Source organism: Scyliorhinus torazame, chromosome 6 (assembly GCF_047496885.1).
Source record: "Scyliorhinus torazame isolate Kashiwa2021f chromosome 6, sScyTor2.1, whole genome shotgun sequence".
In the NCBI taxonomy this organism is placed as follows: domain Eukaryota; kingdom Metazoa; phylum Chordata; class Chondrichthyes; order Carcharhiniformes; family Scyliorhinidae; genus Scyliorhinus; species Scyliorhinus torazame.
The window spans coordinates 72,876,357-72,889,630 of record NC_092712.1 but is presented as its reverse complement, the minus strand read 5'-3'; the positions used below and the strand labels follow the sequence as shown (position 1 = coordinate 72,889,630).

The window sequence follows — 13,274 nt, the reverse complement described above, 5'->3', positions numbered from 1 at the left end:
TGCGGCGTCTGTATGTTCTCCCCGTGTCTGCGTGAGTTTCCTCCGGGTGCTCCGGTTTCCTCCCACAAATCCTGAAAGATGTGCTGTTAGGTAATTTGGACATTCTGAATTCTCCCTCTGTGTACTCGAACAGACGCTGGAATGTGGCGACTAGGGGCTTTTCACAGTAACTTCATTGCAGTATTAGTGTAAGCCTACTTGTGACAAAAAAGATTATTATTATGTATGGAACTGGATACTTGGAGACTCCAGCTGACTGATCTTTTGAGGTCAGAGATCTGTACTGCCTGTGATTTTGGTTTAAATATGGGATTTGTATTTTTTTTGTTTTATTGTCTCCTCGAAAAAGAGAATTTGTCCTGAACTATTACTGCCAAAATGTTTACTTAACTATGGTGACAAATACTTATGGCTACTGCATTGTTTAATTATTCATCAGTTGATTTTTGTAAAACGATAGCGCACATATTTCCTGGAGGATGGTTAAGAAGTAATATTTGGAGGAGTACAGAGTTTTAGAGTCTGTAGGGCATTGGAGTTAGAATCCATAGAATTCCTACAGTGCAGAAGAAGGCCATTCAGCCCAGTCTGCACCAACCCTTCGAAAGAGCACTCTACCGAGGCCCTCCGTCCTATCGCCATAATCCCACCTAACCTACACATCTGTGGCCACGAAAAGCAATTTATCATGGCCAATCCACCTAACCTACACATCTTTGGGCTGTGGGAGGAAACCGGAACACCTGGATCAAACCCAAGAAGACATGGGGAGAACGTGCGAACTCCACACTGTCGCCCAAGGCAGGAATTGAACAGTGGGTCCCTGGCGCTGTGAGGCTGCAGTGCTAACCACTGTGCCACTGTGTCGCCCAGTCCAGTATTGAAAACAAGAATGCAAATTTTAAAATAGAGGTGTTGCTTATTTCGGAGCTTATTTCGGAGCCAATGTAAGTCAGTCAGCTCAGGGTTGATGGGTTAAATGAGACTTGTGAGAAAGTAAAACAACTTTTTTTCATAATCTAAAGGCAATGACTATTAATCATAAAATAATTGTGAAGATGAAAGAGAATTTGTATATGGTTTAAATTAATTTTGTGAGAAATAAATGTTAACCGGCCAACTTTTCTACTTTTGCATTGTTTCTTTGCAGGTATCTGTAGCTGGTACTCAAGTTGCTTCAGGGTCTCCAGCTGTAACTGTTGTACAGTTGCCTTCTGGCCAGACTGTGCAGGTCCAGGGAGTAATCCAAACCGCACAACCCTCCGTCATACAATCACCACAGATACAGACGGTACAGGTTAGCTATGGTTTTGGACTACTATACCTTTTTTCCAGAAACTTGAATGCTGTGTGTGGTAGTATGTATTAGGGGTCATGTGGGACTGTGAAGCCGTGATGCTATTGGCTGACAGATCCCGGGTCCTGGTTGGCTGTTGACTCCTGGCTCCGCCCTGAAGGCGGAGTATAAGAACCCGAGTTTCTCCCCGCCGCTCCATTCTGTTGCTGAACTGCTGGGGACAAATCTCGCTTAATAAAGCCTCATCGACTTCATCTCTACTCGTCTCTCTCGTAAGTCATTGTGCGCTACACTGTGCAAATGCAAAGTCACCATGACTGCATAAAATAGCTAAGAAGGTTAAATTTTAAGATGCATTTTTGTCTTATTTGTTCATGGGATGTGGGTGTCACTAGCAAGACGTGCATTTTTAGAGTATCCAATTTATTTTTTCCAATTAAGGGGCAATTTAGTGTGGCCAATCCACCTACCCTGCACATCTTTGGATTGTGGGGACGAAACCTACGCAAACACAGGGAGAATGTGCAAACTCCACACGGACAGTGACCCAGAGCCAGGATCGAACCTGGGACCTCGGCTCCGTGAGGCAGCAGGACTAACCCACTGCGCCACTGTGCTGCCCAATTTTGATCCAGTGATGATGGAGCAATGGTTCCAAGTCAGGATTGTGTGTAGCTTGGAGGGAAACTTGTAGATGGTGCTCCCATTCATCTGTTGTCCTTTTAGAAGGTGGAGTTTGTGGGTTTGGGAGGTGCTGTTGAAGGGGCCTTACCGAGTTGCTGCAGTGTATCTTTTAGATGGTACTCACTGCAGCCATGATCCGCTGGTGCTGGAAAGGGTTAAGGTGAGGTGTGAGTCAAATGAGCCACTTTGTTTTGGATTTTGTTGAGCTACAATGTTGCTGGAGCTGTGTTCACACAGGGAAATGCTGAGTATTCTTTTTGCACTCGAGTCATTTTATCAGTTGTAGCTTTGATTTGCTGAGTTCCTGGGGTTTGAATGACATAAGACTTGCACAAGCTATCAATTGTTCAAAACTACAGCCCACCTTATCATGAGATGTGTATCAGGCACCAAGCAGCTCTCGGCATCCACAATAGCTTTACAATCACTGAAGAGTACATATGGAGCAAACATTTTTTTAATGACTTGTAAACATCATAACAAGCTCCTGTCTACTCACGTGGATAAAAAAACAAAGTTATGATACTCTATGAAGAAGAGCAAAGGAAGTCTGCCTGTTGTTTTGGCCAATATTTATCCCTCAGTCACCACATTTAAGAAAAAACAGATAATCTGGTCTTCATCACATTTTGGGTGCGAACAAATGGCCGCATTGCACCTGAAAAGCAGCGCGCAGTGGCACAATGTGGCCGATAGGAACACCTAGGAACACTTCCCCACCCTATCCTTGTAACCCCCACCTAACCTTCACAACTTTAGACACAAAGGGACAATTTAGCATGGCCAATCCACCTAACCTGCACATCTTTGGACTGTGGGAGGAAACCGGAGCATCCAGAGGAAACGCATGCAGACACTGGACGATCGTGCAAACTCCACACAGACAGACATGCAAGGCTGAATTTAACCTGGGTCTCTGGTGCTGTGAGGCGGCAGTGCGAACCACTGTGGCACTGTGTAAAAATGTCTTTTTTTCTTTAAATTGGGAGTAACACTTTGTTACTGGTATAATTTGCTATGCTAAGTTTGATCACATCTACCTTTTTGAACAGGGAAATTTTGAATAATTTATATTTTCAATTTCTGACATCTTGCTCTCTGAATCAGTTTCCCAGCCTCCACGGTCTGTGAAGTTTAGATTACTGAGAGGTCTGTCCTCCCTGATTTACACTGGTTCCCCATTCCCTGTGCCCTAAACTTTATCATTCTCATCCTTAAATTTATATCTTTCGGTGACCCTTCTCTCTCCACAGAGGCAGTCAAACATTCTGTGATTTTCCAGTATTTTCTGTTTTTGTCCCAATCCTTCATGCTTAATGGCCTCTTCTGCAAGTTACTTCCTTCATCTCACCATTAATATCTTTGCCGTTAGTTTCCCTGGCACAATCTTCAGGAATTCCCTCCTTAAACTTTCTGGCTCATCACATCCTTCTCCTTTTTCTTATTCTTTGATGATCACTTGTTAACGAGTATGATTGTCCACCTAAGAAACTGTGTGTTACTGTCATGGGTTCTGAGGATTCTTGCATGGCTGATGAGCCCGATCCTAGAGACGCATCTTCGAACGCACACTTGGCAGGTGTTTCCGGGACGTTGGATTGGTCCTTGGACTCTAGATCACTGGTATTCCTTTCTCAGACTCCTTTTCCGGGCCTCCTCTTGTCCTCAGTTGTCCTCGAAGAATTGTGTCCCTTCAATCAGGAGGATCCTCCAAATAAATCTCTCCTGAGCAAGGGCCTCCCAGCCGTTGACATCTATTTAGCATTTCTTGTGGTAAGCCTTCAGTGTGTCTTAGAAGCGCTTCCTTATTTGGTTTCTTGTTCAGAAGCCTTCTTTAAGCTGGGCAAAGAAAATTTGCTTTGGCAGTTGGTATTCTGACATCCTAAGAACATGGCCGGTCCAGCAGAGTTGGTTTTGTATGATCATGACCTCGATGCTGGTGCTCTTGGCTCCTTCAAGGACACTGATGTTAGTACACCTGTCCTCCCAGCTGACCATAAGACAAAGGAGCGGACGTAAGGCCATTCGGCCCATCGAGTCCACTCCACCATTCAATCATGGCTGATTTCAACTCCATTTACCCGCTCTCTCTCCATAGCCCTTAATTCCTCGAGAAATCAAGAATTTATCAACTTCTGTCTTAAAGACACTCAACGTCCCGGCCTCCACCGCCCTCTGTGGCAATGAATTCCACAGACCCACCACTCTCTGGCTGAAGAAATTTCTCCTCATCTCTGTTCTAAAGTGACTCCCTTTAATTCTAAGGCTGTGCCCCCGGGTCCTAGTCTCCCCTGCTAATGGAAACAACTTCCCTACGTCCACCCTATCTAAGCCATTCATTCTCTTGGAAGTTTATATTAGATCTCCCCTCAACCTCCTAAACTCCAATGAATATAATCCCAGGATCCTCAGACGTTCATCGTATGTTAGGCCTACCATTCCTGGGATCATCCGTGTGAATCTCCGCTGGACCCGCTCCAGTGCCAGTATGTCCTTCCTGAGGTGTGGGGCCCAAACCTGCTCACGGTATTCTAAATGGGGCCTAATCAATGCTTTATAAAGCTTCAGAAGTACATCCCTGCTTTTATATTCCAAGCCTCTTGAGATAAATGACAACATTGCATTTGCTTTCTTAATTACGGACTCAACTTGCATGTTTACCTTTAGAGAATCCTGGACTAGGACTCCCAAGTCCCTTTGCACTTCAGCATTATGAATTTTGTCACCGTTTAGAAAATAGTCCATGCCTCTATTCTTTTTTCCAAAGTGCAAGACCTCGCACTTGCCCACATTGAATTTCATCAGCCATTTCTTGGACCACTCTCCTAAACTGTCAAAATCTTTCTGCAGCCTCCCCACCTCCTCCATACTACCTGCCCCTCCACCTATCTTTGTATCATCGGCAAACTTAGCCAGAATGCCCCCAGTCCCGTCATCTAGATCGTTAATATATAAAGAGAACAGCTGTGGCCCCAACACTGAACCCTGCGGGACACAATTCGTCACCGGTTGCCATTCCGAAAAAGAACCTTTTATCCCAACTCTCTGCCTTCTGCCTGACAGCCAATCGTCAATCCATGTTAGTACCTTGCCTCGAATACCATGGGCCCTTATTTTACTCAGCAGTCTCCCGTGAGGCACCTTATCAAAGGCCTTTTGGAAGTCAAGATAGATAACATCCATTGGCTCTCCTTGGTCTAACCTATTTGTTATCTCTTCAAAGAACTCTAACAGGTTTGTCAGGCACGACCTCCCCTTACTCAATCCATGCTGACTTGTCCTAATCCGACCCTGCACTTCCAAGAATTTAGAAATCTCATCCTTAACAGTGGATTCTAGAATCTTTCCAACAACCGAGGTTAGGCTAATTGGCCTATAATTTTCCATCTTTTTCCTTGTTCCCTTCTTGAACAGGGGGGTTACAACAGCGATTTTCCAATCCTCTGGGACTTTCCCTGACTCCAGTGACTTTTGAAAGATCATAACTAACGCCTCCACTATTTCTTCAGCTATCTCCTTTAGAACTCTAGGATGTAGTCCATCTGGGCCCGGAGATTTATCAATTTTTAGACCTCTTAGTTTCTCTAGCACTTTCTCCTTTGTGATGGCTACCATATTTAACTCTGCCCCTGACTCTCCTGAATTGTTGGGATATTACTCATGTCTTCCACTGTGAAGACTGACGCAAAGTACTTATTTAGTTCCTCAGCTATTTCCTTGTCTCCCATCACTAGATTACCAGCGTCATTTTGGAGCGGCCCAATGTCTACTTTTGTCTCCCGTTTGTTTTTAATGTATTTAAAGAAACTTTTACTATCATTCCTAATGTTACTGGCTAGCCTACCTTCATAATTGATCCTCTCTTTCCTTATTTCTCTCTTTGTTATCCTCTGACCTGGAGAATCCATCTCAGACAGCATTGATGGTACTTCAATGCTCGTTTCCTCTAGGTAGATGCCTAGTGTGGGATATCTTTTAACATGGATATGCCATTGCACATCAGCAGACACATGGTCTTTGACAGAGGTTAGGTGCAGTTCCAGTTGCAAGGGAACCTAGACGACTAGAGGTCTCCCCACTGCTCCAGCCTTCATCTGCCATTGCAGCCATTGATACCATACGAATATCTACCACTTGATCCGATTTGAGGACTTGTTTTGGGTTACATTTTCTTTGGTTCCTCCCCTCCGACCTTACCATCATGGGTGACCGAGCTTAAGACCCCCGATGGCATTGCTCGCGGGATCAACGGAACGTTCAAGCCTCTCCACAACAGCTAGGTGACAATCCAAGGAAAGGAAAGAATCTTCTTAAAACCCATGACTTGGACCAAACTGATTGTCACTACTCCTTGATTTAATCAATTGTGGCTCTTCGACGATCTTTGGGATTTTAAAAAAAAGTGAATGGTACTCTATAAATATAAGTTGTTGCTGTTAAATGGAGTCTACAGCACAGCGACAGGCCAATCATCCCAACTGGTCTGGGTCAGTTTTTATGCTCCACACAAATCCTCCTGTTGAATCCACGGTAAGCAAAACGCATAGACGATAAGTAGAAATTAACGAACAAGGTTTATTACAATACAAATCAAAAACTTCTCCACTCCCCTAAGAGTCTCCTTCTCCGACTAGCATCCAGGCCAGGGATTTTATACAAGCTGCAGCTCTCCTTATTAAGGGTCAGACCTGACCCCTTAAAGGGAATGTTCATATTCCGGGGAGGTCATGTGAAACCGTATGGACCCGATGCCGGGATCTCCATTGGGGTTGTAACACAGCACCTCCTCCTAAATCCGGAGATACGTCCACATCCATGGGTAAAGGCACTTGGCCTTTTGACCATTTCACCTGTGGATGACGTTCAGGCGCAGACCATGCGGCATCAGGAGGTGTATATCGGGCAGGGGAGCAGCGTTTGCGTGACAAGCATCTGTGCGGAAGCGGCGTTGCTGGTGCGAGTGCCTCCAGCGGTGGCAGAACGTCCATCTCGGTTTTCGAGTTGGAGCTCGGCGGCTCTTCTTCCAGCATCTCGGTGTCCTCAAAAATGACCTCTGGATCCTCAACAGCTGGCAGAGAGAAGGGGCTGCACGGGCCGCGGCGAAGACGGCGGAACTGGGACTTCCGAACCAATGGCTGGTACGGCTGGAGTATCTGGTACGCGGCTTCGGAGGTGATCCATGTGGCGATTAGAAACGCTCTCTGGTGTCCACATTTGGTAGGAAACCCGATCCATTTTCGCCAACACAACCGCTGGGATCCAAGCGACCCTGACTCCTGGGGGAACTTGTGCCGTAGTTTGCAGTGGCCTGCATCCGTCTCAGTTCGGCCCTGAGCGCGAAGGAATTTCCTGTCAATAACCGGAAAGACGAGACTCAAGCAGGTGCGGAGGCAACGGCCCATCAACATCTCGGCTGGCGCGATGCTCATCGTGGCTTGCGGGGCTGTCCAGTAGCAGAGTAAGAACCTGACTAAGTGGGTCTCACAGGAAACTGTTGTCTGCTTTTTTCATTCCGAGCTTAAACGTTTGTACCACCCGCTCGGAAAACCCATTTGAAGCTGGGTGGTATGGGCGATCCTTATGTGAAGGATTCCATTGACGGACACGAATGCCGCAAATTCCGCACTCGCAAATGCCTCGGGTATGCCGTGCGTGCTGAAAATGTGCCAGAGTTTCTCTATGGTGCCCCGGGCTGTCGTCGCCTTTATCTTGAGGGCCTTCAACCATTTGTGGGTTGTGGCCAAGGTGCCTAAGTCTCAGCGGGAGTGCCAGGGTACCACCCTGCCCAGAGCTTGTCCACTCAGGTGTCTCCAATGGCCTTGGAGACCCCCCAATGTGCAGACACGACTGGTCCACGTTTTGCGTGGACTAGTACTATACGGCGCCCGGTCGAGGCCTCGTTGGGGAGTCAGTTAGTTCCTGGGCCCCGGCAGAATACGGCACAACCATATTTAAATGACTCATTTAAATATGCGGATCTAGATCACGCCCCGTGAGGGCGAGATCAAGATTGCAACATTTCACGAGGTTCGGTTGAATCTTGTGAGAGGCCTCTCGCCAGATTCAACGGCCTTGTAGCATCACCAAGTTGGGTGCGATGAGACCGGTAAATCCCGCACCTTGCAAAAATATATTCCTTATGTATATGTTACCATAATTCGCTGTCAATTTAATATGTAGTTTAAGATTCTAATTACAAATATGAAGCTTTCAAGATGAACAGGTTATTTTAGAAAATCACTTTATTCAAGTTTGGCCTTCTCTGCTGAGCAGAATTTACTGCCCAACACTGGGTGTACCAAAAATCTATTTTCAATTAACTGGGATTTAAATGATGAGGTTCTACTATGTTTTTAACAACCATTCAAAAATGTATTTTACCAATTACTTTTTAATGTCTTGTTCGAAATTGAATTTATAGGTAGCTACTATAGCAGAAACGGATGAGTCTGGCGATTCCGCTGAGGTTGTGACTGACTCTCAAAAACGGAGAGAAATCCTATCTCGACGACCGTCCTACAGGTATTATTTTTTTTTTAAACGAGAAAAATCCTGAACTATAAATTATTTCAAATCTCATTGCTTCTTTATTTGTAGGTTTCTGCCACATACTACATACCTACTGTTTCACAAAGTGAATGATGTCCTCTGGCTGTATCAGATTTTCTAAGAACTATAAATTGTAGAATATAAAAACAGCATATGTTGAATCAAAACAAACAATTAGTTTAATTTCTTCTCTAACTAGCCTAAAATTTCTCTTCATTTTGAGAAATCATGGCCTGGATCCTCCAATTCTGACACTGGCTGACGCCAGTGTGGGAACGGTGGCCTTTTACGACTGAAAAAACGGCCACCGATCTGCTGGGGGGCTAGCAGGCACTCTGCATAGAGCACCCGGCTCTAGCTGCAGATACGGCTGGAGAATTGCTGGGTCCGTGGCCGCGCATGCGCACTGTGGCGGCCTGCAGCGGTCACGCCGTGCAACATGGTCCGGCTGCGCATGGACCCAGCCTGCCAAATAGTGCCTCCCTTTGGACAGGCTCACCACCCCGGACCACTCCCCCACCAGTGCCCCCAGCCCCTGCCAAATCCCCCCCCCTGCCCACGGATCGGCTCTCCCCTGACTGTTACGGCGCTGGACTCAGTCCGCAGCTGCCAGGCCGAGTTTCCGAAAACAAAATAGCATGAGAGACCCATGCTGTTGGGAATTCGGCCTGTCGGGGCCGGAGCATCCGGGGGAGAGCCTCAGGTAACGTCCTGAAGCTGTCCATACGGCATGCGGCGTACTCCTAGAGTACGCCATTTTGGAGGGGGCGGAGCATTGCAAAAGCTGCCCAGCCCCAGATTCCGCTGCCAACGTGGATTCTCCAGCTGATCACCGAATGCGATTTTGGCGTCGGAGACTGGAGAATCCCACCCCATATTTCTATACCATGCAATGATTTCCATTTTTTTTTGCACTTAACACAGGGAACTATGAAGAAATTGCTAATGGATTTGCTGTTTGTCTGGACCGCATGAAAACTAGTCATTAACTGAGTCCTCTAATTGCCCTGAAACAAAAATAAAATAGAACCCCCCCTCTTCTCCCCCCGGTTTGCTGCTGCTGCTGACCATTGTCTACCGTTCTGCCAGGAAGTCCAAGAACGGTTGCCACTGCCTGAAGAACCCTTGCACCGATCCCCTTTAGGCAAATTTCACCCTCTCCAATTTAATAAACCCCGCCATATCGTTGATCCAGGATTCCACGCTTGGGTGCCTCGCATCCTTCCACTGAAGAAGAATCCTTCGCCAGGGAGGCTACCAGGGACGCAAAGGCCAGAATACCGGCCTCTTTTGCCTCCTGCACTCCCGGCTCCTCTGCAACCCCAAATATTGCGAGCCCCCAGCCCGGTTTTCCCTGGATCCTACCACCCTCAACACCGTCCTCGCTACGCCCTTCCAAAATTCCTCCAGCGCTGGGCATGCCCAGAACATATGGATGTGGTTTGCTGGGCTCCCTGAGCACCTAACACACCTGTCCTCACCCCCAAAAAACTGGCTCATCCTTGTTCCGGTCATGTGTGCCCTGTGCAGCACCTTAAACTGTATGAGGCTGAGCACGAAGAGGAAGAGTTCACCCTCCCTAGGGCATCTGCCCACGTCCCCTCCTCGATCTCCTCACCCAACTCCTCCTCCCACTTCCTTTCAGCACGTCCACCGAGGCCTCCCCCTCCCCCTGCATCACCTGGTAGGTTGCCGAGAACTTCACATCTCCAACCCATACCCCCGAGAGCACCCTGTCCTGTACCGTGTGTGGTGGCAGCAGCGGGAATTCCACCACTTGCCGCCTGGCAAACGCCCTTACCTGTAGATACCTAAAGGCGTTTCCCGGGGGGAGCCCGTACTTCTCCTCCAGCTCACCCAGGCTCGCGAACTTCCCATCCACAAACAGGTCCCCCAACCTTCTTATCCCTGCCCTGTGCCACCCCAAAAACCCTCCATCTATTCTCCCTGGGACAAACCGGTGGTTCCCCCATATCGGGGTCCACACCAAGGCCCCCACTTCCCCCCTGTGTGGCCTCCATTGCCCCAAAATTTTGAGGGCAGCCGCCACCACCGGGCTCGTGGTATACCTCATTGGAGGGAGTGGCAGCGGTGCCGTTGCCAGCGCCTCCAGACTCGTACCCTCACAAGACGCCGCCCCCTCCCCCTCCATCATCCACTTGCGCACCATCGCTGCATTGGCGGCCCAGTAGTACCCATAGAGTTTGGGCAGCGCCATAACCCCCCCCCCAAATCCCTACTCCGCTCCAGGAACACCCTTCTCACCCTCGGAGTCCCTCGCTCCCATACAAACCCCGTTATGCTCCTGTTGACCTGCCTAAAGAAGGCCTTCGGGATAAGAATGGGGCGGCACTGGAACAGGAACAAAAACCTTGGGCGCACTGTCATCTTACCTGACTGCACCCTACCCACCAGGGACAGCAGCAACGCGTCCCACCTCTTAAACTCCTCCTCCATTTGCTCCACCAGCCTCGTGAAATTAAGTCTATGCAGGGCCCCCCACCTCCTGGCCACCTGGACCCCCAAATACCTGAAGCTCCTCCCCGCCCTTTTTAGTGAGAGCTCGCCAATCCCCCTCTCCTGGTCCCCTGGGTGAACCACAAACAACTCGCTCTTCCCCATGTTGAGCTTGTACCCTCAGAAATCCCCGAACTCCCTGAGGATCCTCATTACCTCCATTACCCCACCGGGTCCGCCACATATAGCAGCAAATTGTCTGCATAGAGCGACACCCTATGCTCCTCCCCACCCCGCACCAGCCCCCTCCAGTTCCTCAACTCCCTCAGTGCCATAGCCAGGGGTTCAATTGCCAGCACGAAGAACAGGGGGGACAAGGGCCACCCCTGCCTCGTCCCTCGATGCAACCAAAAGTACTCAGACCTCCTCTTGTTCGTGGCCACACTCGCCATCGGGACCTCGTACAACAGCCTAACCCACCTGACTAACCCCTCCCCAAACCCGAACCTCTTCAGCACCTCCCACAAGTACTCCCACTCTACCCTATCGAAGGCCTTCTCAGCGTCCATCGCCGCTACTATCTTAGCCTCCCCCTACCTCGCCGGCATCATAATAACGTTCAGGAGCCTCCGCAAAGTCGCGTTCAACTGCCTCCCCTTCACGAACCCCGGCTGGTCTTCGTGGATGATTTGCGGCACACAATCCTCAATTCTCGTGGCTAAGACCTTCGCCAGCACCGTGGCATCTACATTTAACAATGAAATCGGCCTGTAAGACCCACACTGCAGGGGATCCTTGTCCCGCTTCAGGATCAAGGAGATCAGCGTCCGGGACATCATCGGGGGCAACGCCCCCGCCTCTCTTGCCTCATTGAAGATCCTAACCAGCAACGGGCCCTACAGGTCCACATATTTTTTGTAAAATTCAACCGGGAAACCATGCGGCTCCAGTGCCTTCCCCGCCTGCATGCTCCCGATCCCTTTGGCCAGCTCCTCCAACCCAATCGGGGCCCCTAATCCCGCCACCAGTCCCTCCTCCACCTTCGGGAACTTCAGTTGGTCCAGAAAGCGGCCCATCCACCCTTCCTCCAGTGAGGGCTCGGACCGATACAGTTCATCATAAAAGTCCCTGAAGACCCCATTGATGCCAACCCCACTCCGCACCCCCCCCCAATCCTTAACTCCCCCAATCTCCCTAGCTGCGTCCCGCTTCCGAAGCTGATGTGCCAGCATCCGATTTGCCTTTTCCCCATATTCATAAATCGCCCCCTGGGCCTTCCTCCACTACGCCTCCGCCTTCCTGGTGGTCAACAGGTCGAATTCGGCCTGGAGGCTACGCCTCTCCCTCCTCCGGCACCTCCGCATACCTCCTGTCTACCCTCACCATCTCCCCCACCAGCCTCTCCCTCTCCCTCTGCTCTCTCCTCTCCTTGTGGGCCCTAATGGAGATCAGCTCTCCCCTAGCCACCGCCTTCAGCGCCTCCCAGACCATCCCCACTCGGACCTCCCCGTTATCGTTGGCCTCCAGGTATCTTTCTATGCTTCTTCGGACCAGCTCGCTCACCTCCTCGTCTGCAACAGTCCCACCTCCAAGCGCCACAACGGGCGATGGTCCCTCTCCTCCCCCAGCTCTAGGTCTACCCAATGCGGGGCGTGATCCGAAATGGCTATCGCCGAGTACTCGGTATCCTCTACTCTCGCAATCAGCGCCCTGCTCTTAACAAAAAAGTCGATCCGGGAATAGGCCTTATGAACGTGCGAGAAGAATGAAAATTCCCCAGCCCCCGGCCTTGCAAATCTCCAAGGTCCACCCCTCCCATCTGGTCCATAAACCCCCTCAGCACTTTAGCTGCCGCCGGCCTCCTACCCGTCCTAGACCAGGAGCATTCCAGTGCTGGATCCAACACCGTGTTAAAGTCCCTCCCCATTATCAGGCCCCCCACTTCCAAGTCAGGGATCCGACCCAACATATGCCGCATAAAAGCCGCATCGTCCCAGTTTGGGGCATACACATTGACCAGCACCACCCTTTCCCCTTGCAGCTTACCACTTACCATTACGCACCTGCCGCCATTGTCTGTCACAATGCTCGACGCCTCGAACGACACCCTCTTTCCCACCAAGATCGCCACCCCCCGATGTTTGGCATCCAGACTCGAATGAAACACCTGGTCTACCCACCCCTTCCTCAATCTTACGTGATCTGCCACCTACAGGTGTGTCTCCTGGAGCATGACCACATCCGCCTTCAGCCCCTTCAGGTGTCCGAACACCCGGGCCCGCTTAAC

General features: G+C 49.6%; 1 protein-coding gene across 11 annotated transcripts in view; it reads left to right on the top strand.

Moving 5' to 3' along the window:
- The window catches only part of LOC140424835 (cAMP-responsive element modulator), a 197,273-nt gene that overhangs the window by 79,087 nt on the left and 104,912 nt on the right, over positions 1 to 13,274 (top strand). For 7 of the 11 annotated variants that reach the window (XR_011947702.1, XM_072508315.1, XM_072508313.1 and 4 more), the window contains 2 exons: positions 1,151 to 1,297; positions 8,403 to 8,503. Coding sequence is in view for 10 of the 11 variants with exons in the window: in XM_072508315.1 (XP_072364416.1) it covers positions 1,151 to 1,297; positions 8,403 to 8,503 (248 nt within the window). In the remaining variant the exon portion in view is untranslated. The remainder of the gene's footprint in view (positions 1 to 1,150; positions 1,298 to 8,402; positions 8,504 to 13,274) is intronic. The other 4 variants (XM_072508320.1, XM_072508319.1, XM_072508318.1 and 1 more) reach the window with 2 other exon arrangements.